The sequence below is a fragment of the Euleptes europaea genome, chromosome 9, assembly GCF_029931775.1.
Source record: "Euleptes europaea isolate rEulEur1 chromosome 9, rEulEur1.hap1, whole genome shotgun sequence".
In the NCBI taxonomy this organism is placed as follows: domain Eukaryota; kingdom Metazoa; phylum Chordata; class Lepidosauria; order Squamata; family Sphaerodactylidae; genus Euleptes; species Euleptes europaea.
In genome coordinates this window covers 25,121,618-25,137,025 of record NC_079320.1, presented here as the reverse complement: position 1 = coordinate 25,137,025, position 15,408 = coordinate 25,121,618, and the positions used below count along the sequence as shown (strand labels likewise).

At 43.1% G+C, this 15,408-nt stretch overlaps 1 protein-coding gene across 1 annotated transcript in view; it reads left to right on the top strand.

The window, feature by feature from the left end:
* The window catches only part of DKK2 (dickkopf WNT signaling pathway inhibitor 2), a 75,013-nt gene extending 60,137 nt beyond the window's left edge, over nucleotides 1–14,876 (top strand). The window contains exons 2-4 of the mRNA XM_056855020.1: nucleotides 9,425–9,575; nucleotides 12,299–12,448; nucleotides 14,323–14,876. Of these exons, the coding sequence (XP_056710998.1) occupies nucleotides 9,425–9,575; nucleotides 12,299–12,448; nucleotides 14,323–14,573 (552 nt within the window). The 3' untranslated portion in view covers nucleotides 14,574–14,876. The remainder of the gene's footprint in view (nucleotides 1–9,424; nucleotides 9,576–12,298; nucleotides 12,449–14,322) is intronic.
* Nucleotides 14,877–15,408: the final 532 nt, after the last annotated feature.

Sequence of the window (15,408 nt, the reverse complement as noted above, 5' to 3'; positions counted from 1 at the left end):
CAGAGATGAAACTAAAAAGCAAACTAGCAGACAGAGGGTGGGAAGGAGAGAGCAAACATGAAAGTCAAGTGAGATTCTTTTGAAAAAGCTGGATGGGGAACAAAGTGCATTAACAATCTTTGTCTGTCAAGTGGTCTTTGGTGAGGCTCTCAGACGGGACATCAAATCGAGTGATAAAGTCTTCTTGTCACAGGGGACATTTATCATGGCTGTCAAAACATTGCATACTGTTGCTGTCTAGCCCCCTGTGACCATGCAGTGGTGGTAATTCTTCTGCCAACATGAATCACTTCGACAGCCACTGACAATGCAAGAAAGATCGGGACCAACATGAGGCTGTGAATGGGTCTACATGTCAGTTTCCTTCAAAGCAGCTGGGGAGATTTGAATTGGGGCTGTGGAATTTAACCCTTTCCCTACACCATTTTCATAACCATAGTTTATTCCCCTCAGCTGCTGTTTGACCCATGGAGGAAAACATACAGGGGCCTGCCTTCTGTCTACCTCATGGAAAACAATCACTCCTGGATTTTCCAACCCAGAGCTGGCAACTTTACAACCCCATGAGCTTCTATGGCGAAGTAGAGATTTGAACCTAGGGTCTCCCAGACTGAAGATTTCCAACTGTCTACTGGCAACCCCTGGGAGCTTTTGTGGGTGAGACATGGATGATGTTGCAATGATGCTCTAGGAATTCTTAGAGTATCACTGCGATGCTGCTTTTTTCATTATTTTTTCTCTCACCAAGCAGCAGTGGGAATCCAGAGCAGTAGAAGCCTGGTGGTGGGTGGTTTCCCACTATAGTGGGAGACCTGTCCCCCTCACAAATCCTTTTCCAATCCTCTGACCACTACACAAGCCTGGTTCTCAGAAGGTCTTTGTTTTTAAATTAAAGCTGCATCATTTGATGGTGAATATGGTGTACTTTCCTAGTCAACAGTTTTTAAATCTGAGTGTAAAGGATTGAAGCACTCAGCAGTTCTGATACTGTTCTGAGTAAAGCAAAACAGAGACAAGGGGTGATATCCTTCCCCAGTGTGAAAAGTGATGATGTTTTTAACCAATTCTCTCATAGCTCAGCCACTTTGGCAGTTGGACACTATGGCATTGAAGTCCCTCCTCTCCCCAAACCCTGCCCTCCTCAGGCTCTGCCCCAAAAATCTCCAGGTATTTCCCAACCCAGAGATGGAAACCCTAATCCCTTACATATTGAATTAGCCCCATTGGGGAAAGCAGGGTTCCTCAAGGCTGTTTTGGGTTGGAGAACTTGTACACAATCCCAATTGTACCCATACACAGCTGGGAAGCATGGAATTCCCAGACCATGTCTGTCCACTGGTCCTAGGGATGAACCCAAGGATAATGTGTTGTGAAATTTTGAAAGGATCAAATGGCTGAGTGGTGATAGCCTCACTGTAACCATATATTCCCGTTCCCCCTTAAAAATAAGCAACTGGGCCTTATAGATAGCCACTATATCTATATGGGCATAGGGGCAAAGACAGTCCCTTATAATGTGGGATGACACTGACTTGAACTGAGTCCCTCAACTTCATTGCATCATAAGGCTGTTAAGCTTCTCAATAGCCCTTTATTTTCTTCTTCTAGAGGTGGAAGCAAGTTGACAACCTAGCAATGAGTATTCATTTTTATAGTGTGCATAATGCAAGCTTTAGTGTTTGATGGCGTTTGTTAATTTCCAGCCGCCTGCTGAATAAATCCATCTCCATTTGGCTTTTCTTCTTGTCCTTTGGAATTAGGTCACAGTGATAGATATAGGCATTCAAGTAATTATCGCATAATGCTAATAAAAGTTAAACTAACCACAGCGGTTTTCTTTCAGTTACTGACCCACAACAGAAGTATGTTATTTCCCTATATCCAAAACAGGAAATAGCTGCAGTATATCAGAAACAGCGTTGTCTTATGGGGGGAATAAATGTCCACTAGGGACAAAGCTGAGATCATCAGACTCATTCTCGCCTGTTACTTAATCAACATTTTAACTCAGGTCTCCAGAGTCCTTTAAGCACCACCTGCTCTTCTTTTTTTTATGAATAAGATGCTAATTCAGTATTACTTTTCTTTTATCGCTTTAGGCGAACTGTTATGTTGAAATCAACACAATAGGATTTAGATCCTGCTAAAGAGATGCAGAAGGAATAACCTGAAAATGGACTATCTCACAGACTAAACCGAAATAGCAGAACTGCCCAAAGATGTACCACATGAGCTACAAGAGCATGTGGAGGCCCAATTCAGCAATCTGTATGAACGATGAAAATCATGAACATTTGCTAATTTTGATACCACTAGACATTGGGAGTGGTAAGGAACTATAAAATGCTCTAAAGATCTGGATAATCATAATTGCCAGTCCTGTTCCGTTCCCCCTTGAACTTTGAAAGACCAGTATATGCTAGGGATGCCAGCCTCGAGGTGGGACCTGAGGACCCACCCCTGAAGGATTATAGCTCATCTCCAAATCACATAGATCAGTTCCCCTGGAGAAAATGGATACACTGGAGGGTGGACTTTATGACATTGCACCCCACTGAGGTCCCTGTCCTCCCCAGGCTCCATCCCCACATCTCCAGGAGTTTCCCAACTTGGATCTGGCAACTCAACCCCGCATTCCCAGCCGGTGGCCAGGAGGGTCCTGGCAGCCCTAGTATACACATTCACTGGATTGCCTGATAGAGGCAAAGTATGCATGGTACTCGCCTCAGGCATATTACGTAGGCATGTCCCATCATGTGGCAACCAACTCATGGCAACTCCAGAAAGGGGATTTCAAGGCAAGTGAGAAGCAGAGGTGCTTTGCCATTGCCTTCCTCAACAGTATTTCTTGGTGGTCAACAACCAAGAAGTGACTCTTCTTAGCTTCTGAGTTCTGATGAATTTGGGCTACACCATGCTGCCTTCCCTCCCTCAGGCATATTAAGGTCTCTGAAATATGCCCATATGTTGTAGGATTGGTTTGTATGATCTTTGAAGCAGAGGTATTATTGACATTGGGCTAATGTATGGTCACAGAATCCCAGTGCTGCACACAACAGACGGATTGATTTTGAATTCCATCGTAAACAATACCCAGTGGCTCTTCATCAAACCTTTAATTATCTGAAAAGAGGACCACAGATACCTACAACTTTTAGCCACAATTTAAATGAACTTAATTTTTTTTACCAATGTTTACATATAAGATACTTAAACCCTATATTATTGTAAATGAAACACATGTTGCAAATTTTAAAAAATTAAATCACAGGTTTGGTTTATATTAAACATGTTAACTGTAAGTGAACTTCTTTAATAATACATTTCTGGGCCCACCTCTTCCAAAGACCCCTGAAATGAGAAGAAGAGCTTTGAAATGAGGATGACTTTCCTTCCCATTTAACCCTAAACTGTTTCCTCCTGCCTTCCCTCTCACTGTCCATTCCCAACATCCTGATATCGCAGCAAACAAAATCCCAGAATCCCATTACTGTTACATAGTACATAAGCTCTGGGCATCTTCATCCAAGGAATCCATCTTATTTTATTAATTCATTTATCCCGCCTTTCTCCTCAACGGAGAACCAAAGCTGCTTACATGGTTCCCCATTCTTCCATTTTATCCTAACAACAATCTTGTGAGGTAGAGTAGACTGAGAATGTGTGACTGGACCAGGTCCACCCAATGAGCTTCCATGGCAGAGTGGAAATTCGAACTTTAATCTAACATTCTAGCCACGGCACCATGCTGGGTCTCTCCACAGGCACATTTAAAATGCTACCAGGTTCCAAATCATATCTTCTGATCAGAGATCAAATACACTCGTCAGTGATATCAGTCCTTATGGTCACTCCTGCCCTACAATCCATTTTTAGGGATGCCAACCTCCATGTGGTTGCTGGAGATATCCTGGAATTACAACTGATCTCCAGTGGACACTGGACAGAGATCATTTACCTGGAGAAAATGGCCGCTTTGGAAGGTGGACTCTATGGCATTGTACCCCACTGAAGACCCTCCCCAAACCCTGCCCTCCTCAGGCTCCAGGTATTTCCCAACCCATAGTTAGTGCCCCTAACCCATTTTGCTTCTCTGAGAAAGGTGACCTTTTATAAATGAAAATTGACAATGGCGGTGAAAGAGTAGTATGGGATGGCAAGAGAGTGATGATGTAATTTTAGAATTACATAGATGGCCTGAGGAGAAATTTTAAGCTGGTCTACTCAGAAGAAAGTCTCATGTTACTCAATGTGGCTTATTCCCAGGATAGCGCCCTTACGATTGTACCCAGGATATACTTGACATTACAAAAATGCTCTCAATAGCTGATTTTCCTTTTCCATTCAGGTCACATGGCATGCACATTTTGGAAATATATGTGGAAGACCAAATTTTGGAGGGTAAAAAGATATTTGTGAGAGGGAAAGCAGGTTCTATAGTTGAGGGTTACAAGATTGGGTAATATAAAAGCTTTTCAGTTGTACGAAGAGCTTCTCCAACAAATCCTAGTGATGTTATTGCTAGTATCTGAAAATAGGAAATAGGTTGGTTAATTTTACTGCAGGCTGACTGTTGGTTGAATCCAAAACTTCTGGCTTTTCCTTCTGACTTTATAATCTCCCTTGAGCATACTTATGATTCATTCAGAGCTCTTGGTATTACAACGAAGGCACTATTTTGGGAGGCTCTTTGTACGTCGAACATTCAGGCTTCTTTATGACTTGGCTGGCACACTGTGTGTTCCTTGCAGAAAAAAAAATCAAGAACTCCACATGCCATGGCACAGAATGAGAGAAACACTCCCCAGAGACTTCCTGAGAGCTTTTACTTTGCATCTTACTCTATTTTAAAACAATCAGATGTTGTAGCCCTTTCTCCCTTGCTCTAACACACAGAGTGCTTGCAACATACTTCAAACCATAAATAGTTTTAGTGAAACAAGACATATCCACATAAAAGTGGATTCAGGGTGAATTCATACATCATGCTACATTTTATCCCTCTGGCCAGAAAGACAGTGCAGTAAATACGTGTTGGGGGTAGGAAAGGCTTTTCATGGATCAAATGTTTATCATCTCTACTTAGGCAAACTTGAGATCTGAGGCTGGCCAAAATCATGGGGAATCAAAATCTCAGCAAGTAAGCATTAATATCAATCCCAAGAGATTCTTGAAATGGCACAGTTTTTGACTTGACAGGAGATAAACATGGTTGGCTGAATGGGAGTGGGAGGCGGGGGCAGAGCAGGAAATTCTATGTTTGTTGTATGTATTTTATTTATATCCCGCTTTCCCCCCTAATGAAGACCCAAAGTGACTTATTGCGTAGTTCTCCCTCCACAACAACATGTCTGTGAGGTGGGTTAGGTTGAAGGCCTCCATCCCCTATTTGGACTGTACCAGCAAAGAGAATCTGTAGAAGGGCCATATGAACCCCGGCCTTGCCTCACACAGTGAGTGGGGAGGCTATGCCTGGCCTGCTGGACAGGCAGGTTGCCTCTCCGTCCCTCCTTTAAGGGAGGAGGGCTGGAGTGGGCCAGGTGGTGGGGCAGTAGGGTTGCCAACCTCTAGGTACTAGCTGGAGATCTCCTGCTAGTGCAACTGATCTCCAGCCAATAGAGATCAGCTCCCCTAGAGAAAATGGCTGCTTTGGCAATTGGACTCTATAGCACTGAAGTCCCTCCCCAAACCCCACTCTCCTCAGGCTCTGCTCCACAAAACCTCCCACCAGTGACAAAGAGGGACCTGGCAACCCTCTGGGGCAGGCAGACTCCTTTGAGGGAGCACAGCTGGGGAAGGCCAGGGGGTGGTCATTTTTCCCCTCCCCTGCATGACTGAATGGAAATTTGAACCCAGTTTTTTCAGGCTTCAGTCCTGATTCTAACCATTGTGCCATTGTGCCATGCCAACTCTCTGTGCAAATGATAGTACTATGATTTAATTGGTTCCTTGTTTAATGGCACCTCAGCCTGAGGCTCCAGGACAGTTACATAGTCACACAAACATCACATTAATTTATCCTCACCTACTGAAGCCATGTGGTGAATAAAACACAGTAGTGTTGGAAAGGTTTGCTTGGGCTTTAGGGCTTTTTCAAGGTGTAGCAGCTAGATTCGAGTCCAGTAGCACCTTAAAGACTTACAAGATTTGGGGTTATGTACTTTCAAGAGTCAAACCTCCCTTTGTCAGATACCATGAAGGAAGCTTTGACTCTTGAAAGCTCATACACCAAAAATCTTTATTCATCTCTAAGGTGCTGCTGGACTCAAATATAGCCATTTGGTTGACTAACAGTACTGACCTACTGGCAAACAGACCAACATAACAACCTTCTGAAACTACCTTCAAGGTGTAAGATCTTATAAAGTGTGGCCAGGTACTGTGAACACCTCCTTACCTAGTGCAGCAAATCCACCTGTGTACAGAAATTTGCACATCTTGTGACCCTTCTCTCTGTGTTATTGGAGTCTTAAAAAACCACTGGATCAGAGGATTGTTGGGCAGGTGCTGCCATTTTCTGGACTCTGCGCAGCATGTCTTTGTACAAAATCCAGCTGTTAATTCAAATTGTGATTTGTTTCAAGAAGAGCCTCTTTTCCTGTGCTTACACAGATTAATATTGATTACGTGATCAGTAGAGGACAACAGGGCAGCTCGCTAATTTATAGCTATGTGGGGGGAAAGAATAACTTTGGTATGATTTATATATTTGGATGGCTTTACCATGATTTATGGACTGGTTTCTTCTGCTGCATGCTAATACCAAGACACTTCATAAGACACAGGAAAACTGTATCTCAGAGATGAAGTTATTCCCAGTAGTTCAAGGCAGAACCAAAGAACAGCTGGTTCCCTTATATTCAATCTCTCCAGGCAGATTGTTGGAATATTGACCAAACTCCACCCTGTAAAAAGAAATGATAAGGCCACAGAACAGCGCATACTGATAAAAGCCTGGAATGGAAAGCAGAAGTCTTTCTTTTCCTCTCTTTCTCTCAAAAAGAGAATCTTAAAGAAGCTGCAAATATTAAAGTGAGGAAAGCAACAATGTTTAGATAATACATGAAAGCCCTTCCTTGTGTACGTTTTGAGAAGATTGTTCCGAACGTTGTCTACACACCCCAGTAGGGTTTCCTGCTCTACTAAAACTAAGAAGCGCCCCACCAGGATTCTCACAAGCTAGAGGGTTCTCTTGTGCCAAGTTTGTGAGATCAAAGGGGTTGCTATAAATTCAGAGAAGTGTTTCAACTTTATAATGTTTTGCCAAACCATGGGTCTTCAGCTGGAGGAAAGATTTATGTGAGAATATTAAGAGGATTTCTTTTTTTAAAGGCAAAAGACATTGCTATCTCCAGATTCCGAGGAGCAGAAACTCTGGAGCTTAACTGATTATTAACAGAGAAGTCTATTTGTGTTCAGCATTGTTTTAAACATCCAGCTATGGATGGAAACATTCTTTTAAATTGTCATAGGAAACGTTTGCTTTCCCTGTTCTCAATTTACTTTCTAGGAAGGATCCCACAAGTCATTCAAGGTGTTCAGATAATCAATGGAGTGAACACAAAACAGTGGAGTAGCTGGATCACAGTGATAGACCTCATCTCTTATCTCTCTGCTGCCGCCACCCCCACCCCCATCCCTACTTGAACAGAATCATGAAGCTCACAGACCAGTCATACTCTCTTAGTCCAGCCTACCTCACAGGGTTGTTGTGAGGATAAAATGGGGAAGGGAAAATCATGTTTGTCACTGTGAGCTCCTTGGGGGGCGGGGGGGGAGTGGGGTGAAATGCAGCACATAGATTTCAGGTCACCAAACTTTTTTTTTTTTTTTAATGAGAGTTATTTCTGAGTAATGGAAAAATAACCCAAGATACACCCCCCACCATCCTGACATATTGTTTAGCTTTGTTTTGTCGCCATCCCTGCAAAAAAACACAAAGAACATGGAGTAGGAAGAGCACCAGAAATGAAGTTATCGGCTAAGCAGCACAGAGAGCAATCCTGGGGGGGGGGTTTGCGGGGGACTGTTTTGATTTCCAGAGGCCTTGAGCAGATCTTTTCTTGATGTTTTTTCTGGGTTTTTTAGGGGATGCACATTCTACAACAGCAGCTCATAGGTCACCTGCTGGAAACCCTTGAGACAGTCAAATAAAAATGTTGTCAAAATTATGCTTTATGAAAGGTGGTCCAAGGCCATGACCCAGAACACTGTGAGTGAATTTGTAAAAAGGCCTATACAATTCTCGGGAGGGAAGGCAGCATGGTATATCCCAATCTTATCAGATCCTGGAAGTTAAGCAGAATCGGCACATGGATGGGAGGCCACGAAGGAAGACTGCAGAGGCAGGCAATGCCAAACCATCTCTGCTCCTCATTTAACTTGAAAACCTCTTGCTGGGACCGCCATATCGTTTGTTTTTGCCTCATGCAATGATCTTACATATGCTGCTTGTGACTGATAGCTATTCAGCATGTAAGAATGTACAACACGTTCTTTGGAGCATGACCAGCATAATATTTTGATGTTTATTTTATATCCTCTGAACCTCAGGCTATTGGTATACAAAACCCTTTCAAAAAAAGCACTTAAAATGGCAACTAAATATAGACCTTTCGGGAAAATAGCTTCAAAATGTCAACATTTCCCCCCAGAAAATGTTTTGTTTCATGCAATGGTCTTTCTGAGTGTTTTACTAACTTCTTCAGTTTAAAATTATAAGGATTAACTCATAATTTTAAAATGTGTGTGGTGAAAGTCTTGAATGAATTAATAGGATTATAACATATATTTGCTAAACAATTGAAAGGGTAATTTAATAAGCACTAATAAAATTCACCAAGAGCCCCGTGGTGCAGAGTGGTAAACTGCAGTACTGCAGTCAAAAGCTCTGCTCACGACCTGAGTTCGATCCCAACGGAAGTCGGTTTCAGGTAGCCGGCTCAAGGTTGACTCAGCCTTCCATCCTTCCGAGGTCAGTAAAAGGAGTACCCAGCTTGCTGGGGGTAAAGGGAAGATGAGTGGGGAAGACACTGGCAAACCACCCCGAGAACAAGGTCTCCCTAGAAAGCGTTGGGATGTGACGACACCCCATGGGTCAGGAATGACCCGGTGCTTGCACAGGGGACCTTTACTTTACCTTTTAATAAAATTCACCAGTGCTAACAATGCAATCCTATGCAGAATTACTCCAGTCTAAGTGCATTCATTTCAATGGGTTTAGATTGCTGTAACTGTGTATAGGATTGTGCTGTTAGAGGCAGTAACTGCCTACTAAATCCAGGATTTGGAGTGTCAAACATTTCCTATCTGAAAAGTCTGACAGATCCGCTTGACTGTACCTTTTTCCCCCTTTCCTTTCCTTTTTTTTTTTTGTAATTGGCAAGGTATTAGCTAATAACATTTCCCCTTTCTTTTCCTCTAGGCTTACCCTTGCACCAATGACAAGGAATGTGAAGTGGGGAAATACTGCCATAGTCCCCATCAAGCTACTTCTGCCTGCATGATTTGTAGGAGGAAAAAGAGGCGTTGTCACAGAGATGGCATGTGCTGCCCTGGAAACCGTTGCAACAATGGTATGTGAGTTGCTGCCTTGCTTTAAAAAACACACATACATAAATGGCAAACTGCATTTCAGTGGCATTTCATTTCATTAAGTACTTATTCCGAATTGCCCAGTCAGAAGAAGAAAAATACGAGGAATCAAGGCATCAACTTAATCAAACCTAGATCAGAGGAGGAGAGGCATTTTATTATATCATTTTTTAAAAAACAACAACAACAACACATTTTGGCATTACCCACTGGCTGGTTCATTCAGGGGGACTCTCACAATAGTGACAAGAAAGTATGAGACATCCTGATCACTACATAAATGAGGGAACATGACAATATGTCTTTCCCTCAAAACGGGATAGGAACTTTGTGACTGTCCTACAAAACAGAGAATTAAAAATGTATTCCAAAACTATTAAGGTAATTCCACACCACTCAGAAAGTTGAAATCTGCTACACCTGTAGGATTGGACCCAAGCTAAATATTCCAGAAACAGAAGAGGTCTCTCTTCAAAGGACAATTTCCTGGTGTCTCCTCTCCCACTGCAATCCAAAATGCTGCTCCTGGGAATGAGGGACACCAGGAATTAGGGTTTCCACCTGGTTTCCACCTGTAGGCTGGATATCTCTCACTATTACAACTGATATCCAGGTGACAGAGATTAGTTCCCCTGGAGAAAACAGCTGCCTTGGCAATTGGACTCTATGGCATTGAAGTCCCTCCCCTCTCCAAACCCTGCCCTCCTCAGGCTCCACCCCCAAAATCTCTAGGTAATTCCCAACCTGGAGCGTGCAACCCTACCAGGAATAGCTGGGAGGAGTTGTAGGTCTGCTGCAGGAGGGGAGATCAGGTGAAAATATTTTAGGAATCCAAGCAGTCGTCTGATGGGAGAGTGTTATATTACTCACTCAAAAGGCGAGTATAAAGCATACATCAAAATACTTTCTCATAATCCAGAAAGTTAAAATGGACATGCATGTAATCCCAGACATCCTGATTGGTTAAAAAAAAAAGTCTCAAGGGAAAGCATTTGTACATCTGTCTCACCAGTTGAGGGAGAGGACATAAAGCACACTTGTGAATGGTTATGCTTTCTTCACACTAGCTAGAATGCTGAAATTTGATATACAAGTAGCAGCCCTAATTGCTAGAAACATCTGAAATGGTTCATTTATTTTACATGTAATAATCAACACTCAGGCTGCTGCAGCATAGAGCAAAAAAAAGGAGGGGGGGTTCTTTTGCTTAATTTAGTGAATAGGATTTAACAGTGACCGTTTGCTGGGTTGAAAATGAACAAGTGGAGATTAAGGCCTTCCCATTCTGGATTTCATGCTGAGCCAGTCATTAACCTTTTGTGTATCATAAAGCTGCTTGCTGTTAGGGATGCCAGCCTTCATGTAGGGACTGGAGATCTCCTGGAATTGCATCTGCCTTCTCCTGCCTTCATAGGCATGGCCTGGCAACCAGCAGAAGACATAGGGGAGGGCAGGGACATGGATGACAGCGGTTGGTGATGGCATGGCAGCATCACTTTTTTGCCTCTCTAGGAATCGCCATAAACTTTATGGTAAAACCTAGAGAGGACTGACATCACTTATGGGTGTCCCCCAGAAATGATGTCACACCAGCTGCTGCTCACACCAAACCTCGCCCTCCTCAGCTTCTACTCCCAAATCTCCAGGAATTTCCCAAACTAGTTGGTATTTCACAGTGACTAATGCCTTAGGGCTGCCAGCCTCCAGGTACTAGCTGGAGATCTCCTGCTATTACAACTGATCTCTAGCCGATAGAGATCAGTTCGCCTGGAGAAAATGGCCGCTTTGGCAACTGGACTCTACGGCATTGAAGTCCCTCCCCTCCCCAAACCTCACCCTCCTCAGGCTCTGCCCCAAAAACTTCCTGCCGGTGGCAAAGAGGGACCTGGCAACCCTAATAATGCCTATTTCTCAGTGAGGTTAGAAACCTGAATCTGGGCTGCACTGGTTGAACAGCCTGCACGTGGAGGACCCACATGATTCAATCAGTTGGATCCAATCAGCTTTTCTGTTTGTGAAAAAGAAGAAGGGTGCCCTTTGAGCACCCAAAGGGCTATGTTGGGGATTACAAGATCTGCATGGACAAAAACCATGTGGTACAGGGGATGTAGTATGGAGGAGAATTCTGTGAGATTGAGTGAAAAAATTAGCTGGACCCAACGTAATTCTTCACCACTCTATTTAACTCTGTACATATATTCCACTACATGTCAAGGAGAAGGCTAGGCTTCTTTTTAGTTTCTGTGAAGGTGGGAGGTTGTTTTATGTGGAGGACCATTCAATAATGTGAGGTCCCCACCTGCAGTCTGAAATGGTACAACCCAGAAACAATACCCCCTCAGTGAGAACTACATATCTAACTGTGCAGTCTTCAGCAGAGTTACATTTTCCTGAGACCACTGTGCTTAGGATGGTACTATAACTATGAGCTATGAGCCTGCAAGTACCCGGTTCAAACTTCTTTTCAGCCACTTGTTGACTAGGTGGCTGCAGACATCTGTCTCAGTCTCATTTCCCCTTCCCCTTTACAACCCAGGAATAGTAACATTGGCCCAGCTTAAACCTGGCATTAAGATTTATTGAAATCAAATATGGAATGGTCTCCTAACTGTTTGTTTCCTTTCAGCAGACTCCTTCTTAGTGGATAATATGCCCACCACCACACTGTTCTTTCTATCTTTTCTTATTTTACTTATCATCCTAGGTATCTGCATACCAGTGACCGAAAGCATTCTCACGCCACATATCCCAGCCCTGGAAGTACCCCGCAACAAGAAAAATAATCATTATCCCAGCAAGGACTTGGGCTGGCAAAATCTAGGGAAAGGGCAGTCCAAGTTGACCCACATCAAAGGTAGGACCGGATTATCAGTCTCATGTACTATGATTGTCTTCTGAAAAGAGAGTGCGTTTCTCTGCAAAGTGTATAACAATGCTTTTAGAAAGTCAGTTAATTCATTCCTTCTTTCTGTCTGTGTCCCACTCTTAACCAGAGTGCTCAGGGTGACTTAGAAACAATAGTATAAACCAGACATAAGCAATTTTTTTCAAATGTCCACAGCAGTCTAAAATAGGGTTGCCAGCCTCCAGGTGGTGGCTGGAGATCCACTATTACAACAGGTCTTCAGGCGACAGAGAGAAAATGACCACGTGGAGAAAATGACCACTTTGGAAGGAGGATTCTAAGGCATTATACCCCACTAAAGTCCCTCCGCTCCCCAAACCCCACCCTCCTCAGGCCCCACTTCCAAAATCTCCAGGTACTTACCAATTCAGAGCTGGCAGCCCTAGTCTAAAATATTTCAAAACCTTCAATATAAATATATTAAAACCAGCTTGCAATATAAGAGATTGTATTCCAAATGCATCAAAAACACTTGTAAGTGCAGTAAGTAAAGTAGCAGATAAAGTAGTAGTAGAAGAAGAGATGGCTTTTATACACCGCTTTTCTCTAACTTTAAGGAGTCTCAAAGCAGCTTACAATCACCTTCCCCTCCTCACTATACAATAAAATTACAAAACTGGGTTGAGCGCTTTTAAAAGGTTCTCCAGAAAGAGAACCAGTCTTTAGAATGGCAGCAGAGGGGGATGTCAAGGCTTCCTGGATAGGGAATTCCAAAACCTGGCTGAAATGACCCACTCTGGCTTAAGGGAGGTAAATAGAAAGGAATGGGTTGGATCCAGCAAGCATTTTCATTCAGTTACATCCAGTCCTCCTCCTTATCCAGCCCCCACCCGACATGGCTTTTGTACATGCATATCCCATGATTTCCAACATAGCCTTTTTGAGAGGCCAAAGGGAACCCCCTCCTCCCTTGGTATATATTTTTCATGGGTGGCAGGTACAGGCATACCTCATTTTATCGTGCTTTGCAAATATTGCGTTTTCAAGCAAGTCTATCAACATCACTTTCCCAACAGCATGTGCTCACTTTGTGTCTCTGTGTCACATTTTGGTAATCCTCATGATATTCCAAACTTTCCCATTATTATTACAGTATATTTTTATAGACATAATGCTATTTCACACTGAAGACTTGCTTTATTGCGGTGGTCTGGATCTGAACCCGGAATATCTCCGAGGTATGCTTGTAGTTTTTGAAGTGTAAGGATGTGTCACTGGCCACCAAGACTAGATTAATTCATGCCATCGTATTCCCTATTACTATGTATGGGTGTGAAAGCTGGACAGTGAAGAAAGCTGATAGGAAGAAAATAGATTCCTTTGAAATGTGGTGTTGGAGGAGAGTCTTACGGATTCCGTGGACTGCCAAAAAAACAAATCAGTGGGTTATAGATCAAATCAAGCCTGAACTGACCCTAGAAGCTAAAATGACTAAACTGAGGCTATCGTATTTTGGTCACTCCATGAGACGACAAGAGTCACTGGAAAAGACCAGAATGCTAGGAAAAGTTGAGGGCAGCAGGAAAAGAGGAAGATCCAACAAGAGATGGACTGACTCAATAAAGGAAGCCACAGCCTTCAATTTGCAAGATCTGAGCAAGGCTGTCAAAGACAGGACATTTTGGAGGACTTTCATTCATAGGGTCACCATGAGTCGGAAGCGACTTGACAGCACTTAACACACACACATGCTTGTAGTTGTTTTCACGATTGTGCTGTGGCACTGGGTTGTTGTTGTTGTTGTGTGTGTTTTTGGTAGATCTGTTTAATCCATTGCTTTTTTAAATCTGTGGTATTACTGTGGTTTCCTCTTTTATTTTTAGGTCATGAAGGAGACCCCTGCTTAAGGTCCTCCGATTGCACCGAGGGGTTCTGCTGTGCCCGTCATTTCTGGACCAAAATCTGTAAGCCTGTCTTGCACCAGGGGGAGGTGTGCACCAAACAGCGCAAGAAAGGATCCCACGGCTTGGAGATTTTCCAGCGATGTGACTGTGCCAAAGGGCTGTCTTGCAAAATCTGGAAAGATGCCACCTACTCTTCAAAAGCCAGACTTCACGTGTGCCAGAAGATCTGATGATGCAGATCCTGTAACCAACCAAGGCCATGGACCCTATGTACTGAGTGCATTGCAGCATTGTGGAACATAAGGATAGCAAATAGGAGCAGAATGACGGAAATGACAACTGTGGCAGGAATAAGCATCATCTTAGACTAAATGACAAGTCTGCCCTGGAGAGGAATGCCAAGGCAGCTGGGATGTCTTAATTATTCAGTGTCATTCTGCCAGTGGTGCCAAATCTTTGTGGAAAGCACAACGCCAATGACGTTTGAAATTGACCCTGCTAGATGTATGACCTGTGACTTCTCAACAAGTTGTCTGCATCAGTGGTGGGTAGGTTCCCCCATATGATTGTAAAATAAATGATATGTACTATGTGGTGTACAACACAAAGCAGTGCTTTGCTGATGGACATTTCAATCAACCCATTCTTGGATATTAAATGAGGACTCCATAACAAGCAAAAGATATCTGGAGGGAAAAAGTTATTGTGAATGTCGTAACCTGTTAACTTTACCTGCTTAACAATTCAAGGCTGTCATGTCAATCAGAAACAGTGCCCTGCCAAAGAAGGATTGCTAAATTTTGTAAGCTGCTGAGTAGATGGTGGGGGATATGAACAATCTTTTCCAAGAAAGATGTTAACCTTGAAGATAGGCAGGGATAGTACAGTAGTCTATGTTGCTTAGCTTCACAGATTGATTGAGTGTTTTGATCAGAAGGGTGACCTCTTCATATAACATACCAAATGTTTTCTATGCATCTCAGTTTACTGCTAGCAAATTTTGGGCTGAGAGATAAACCAAGCTGTTCCTGGATGCTTCCAGAGTAGAATGGGGTGTTGAGCTGC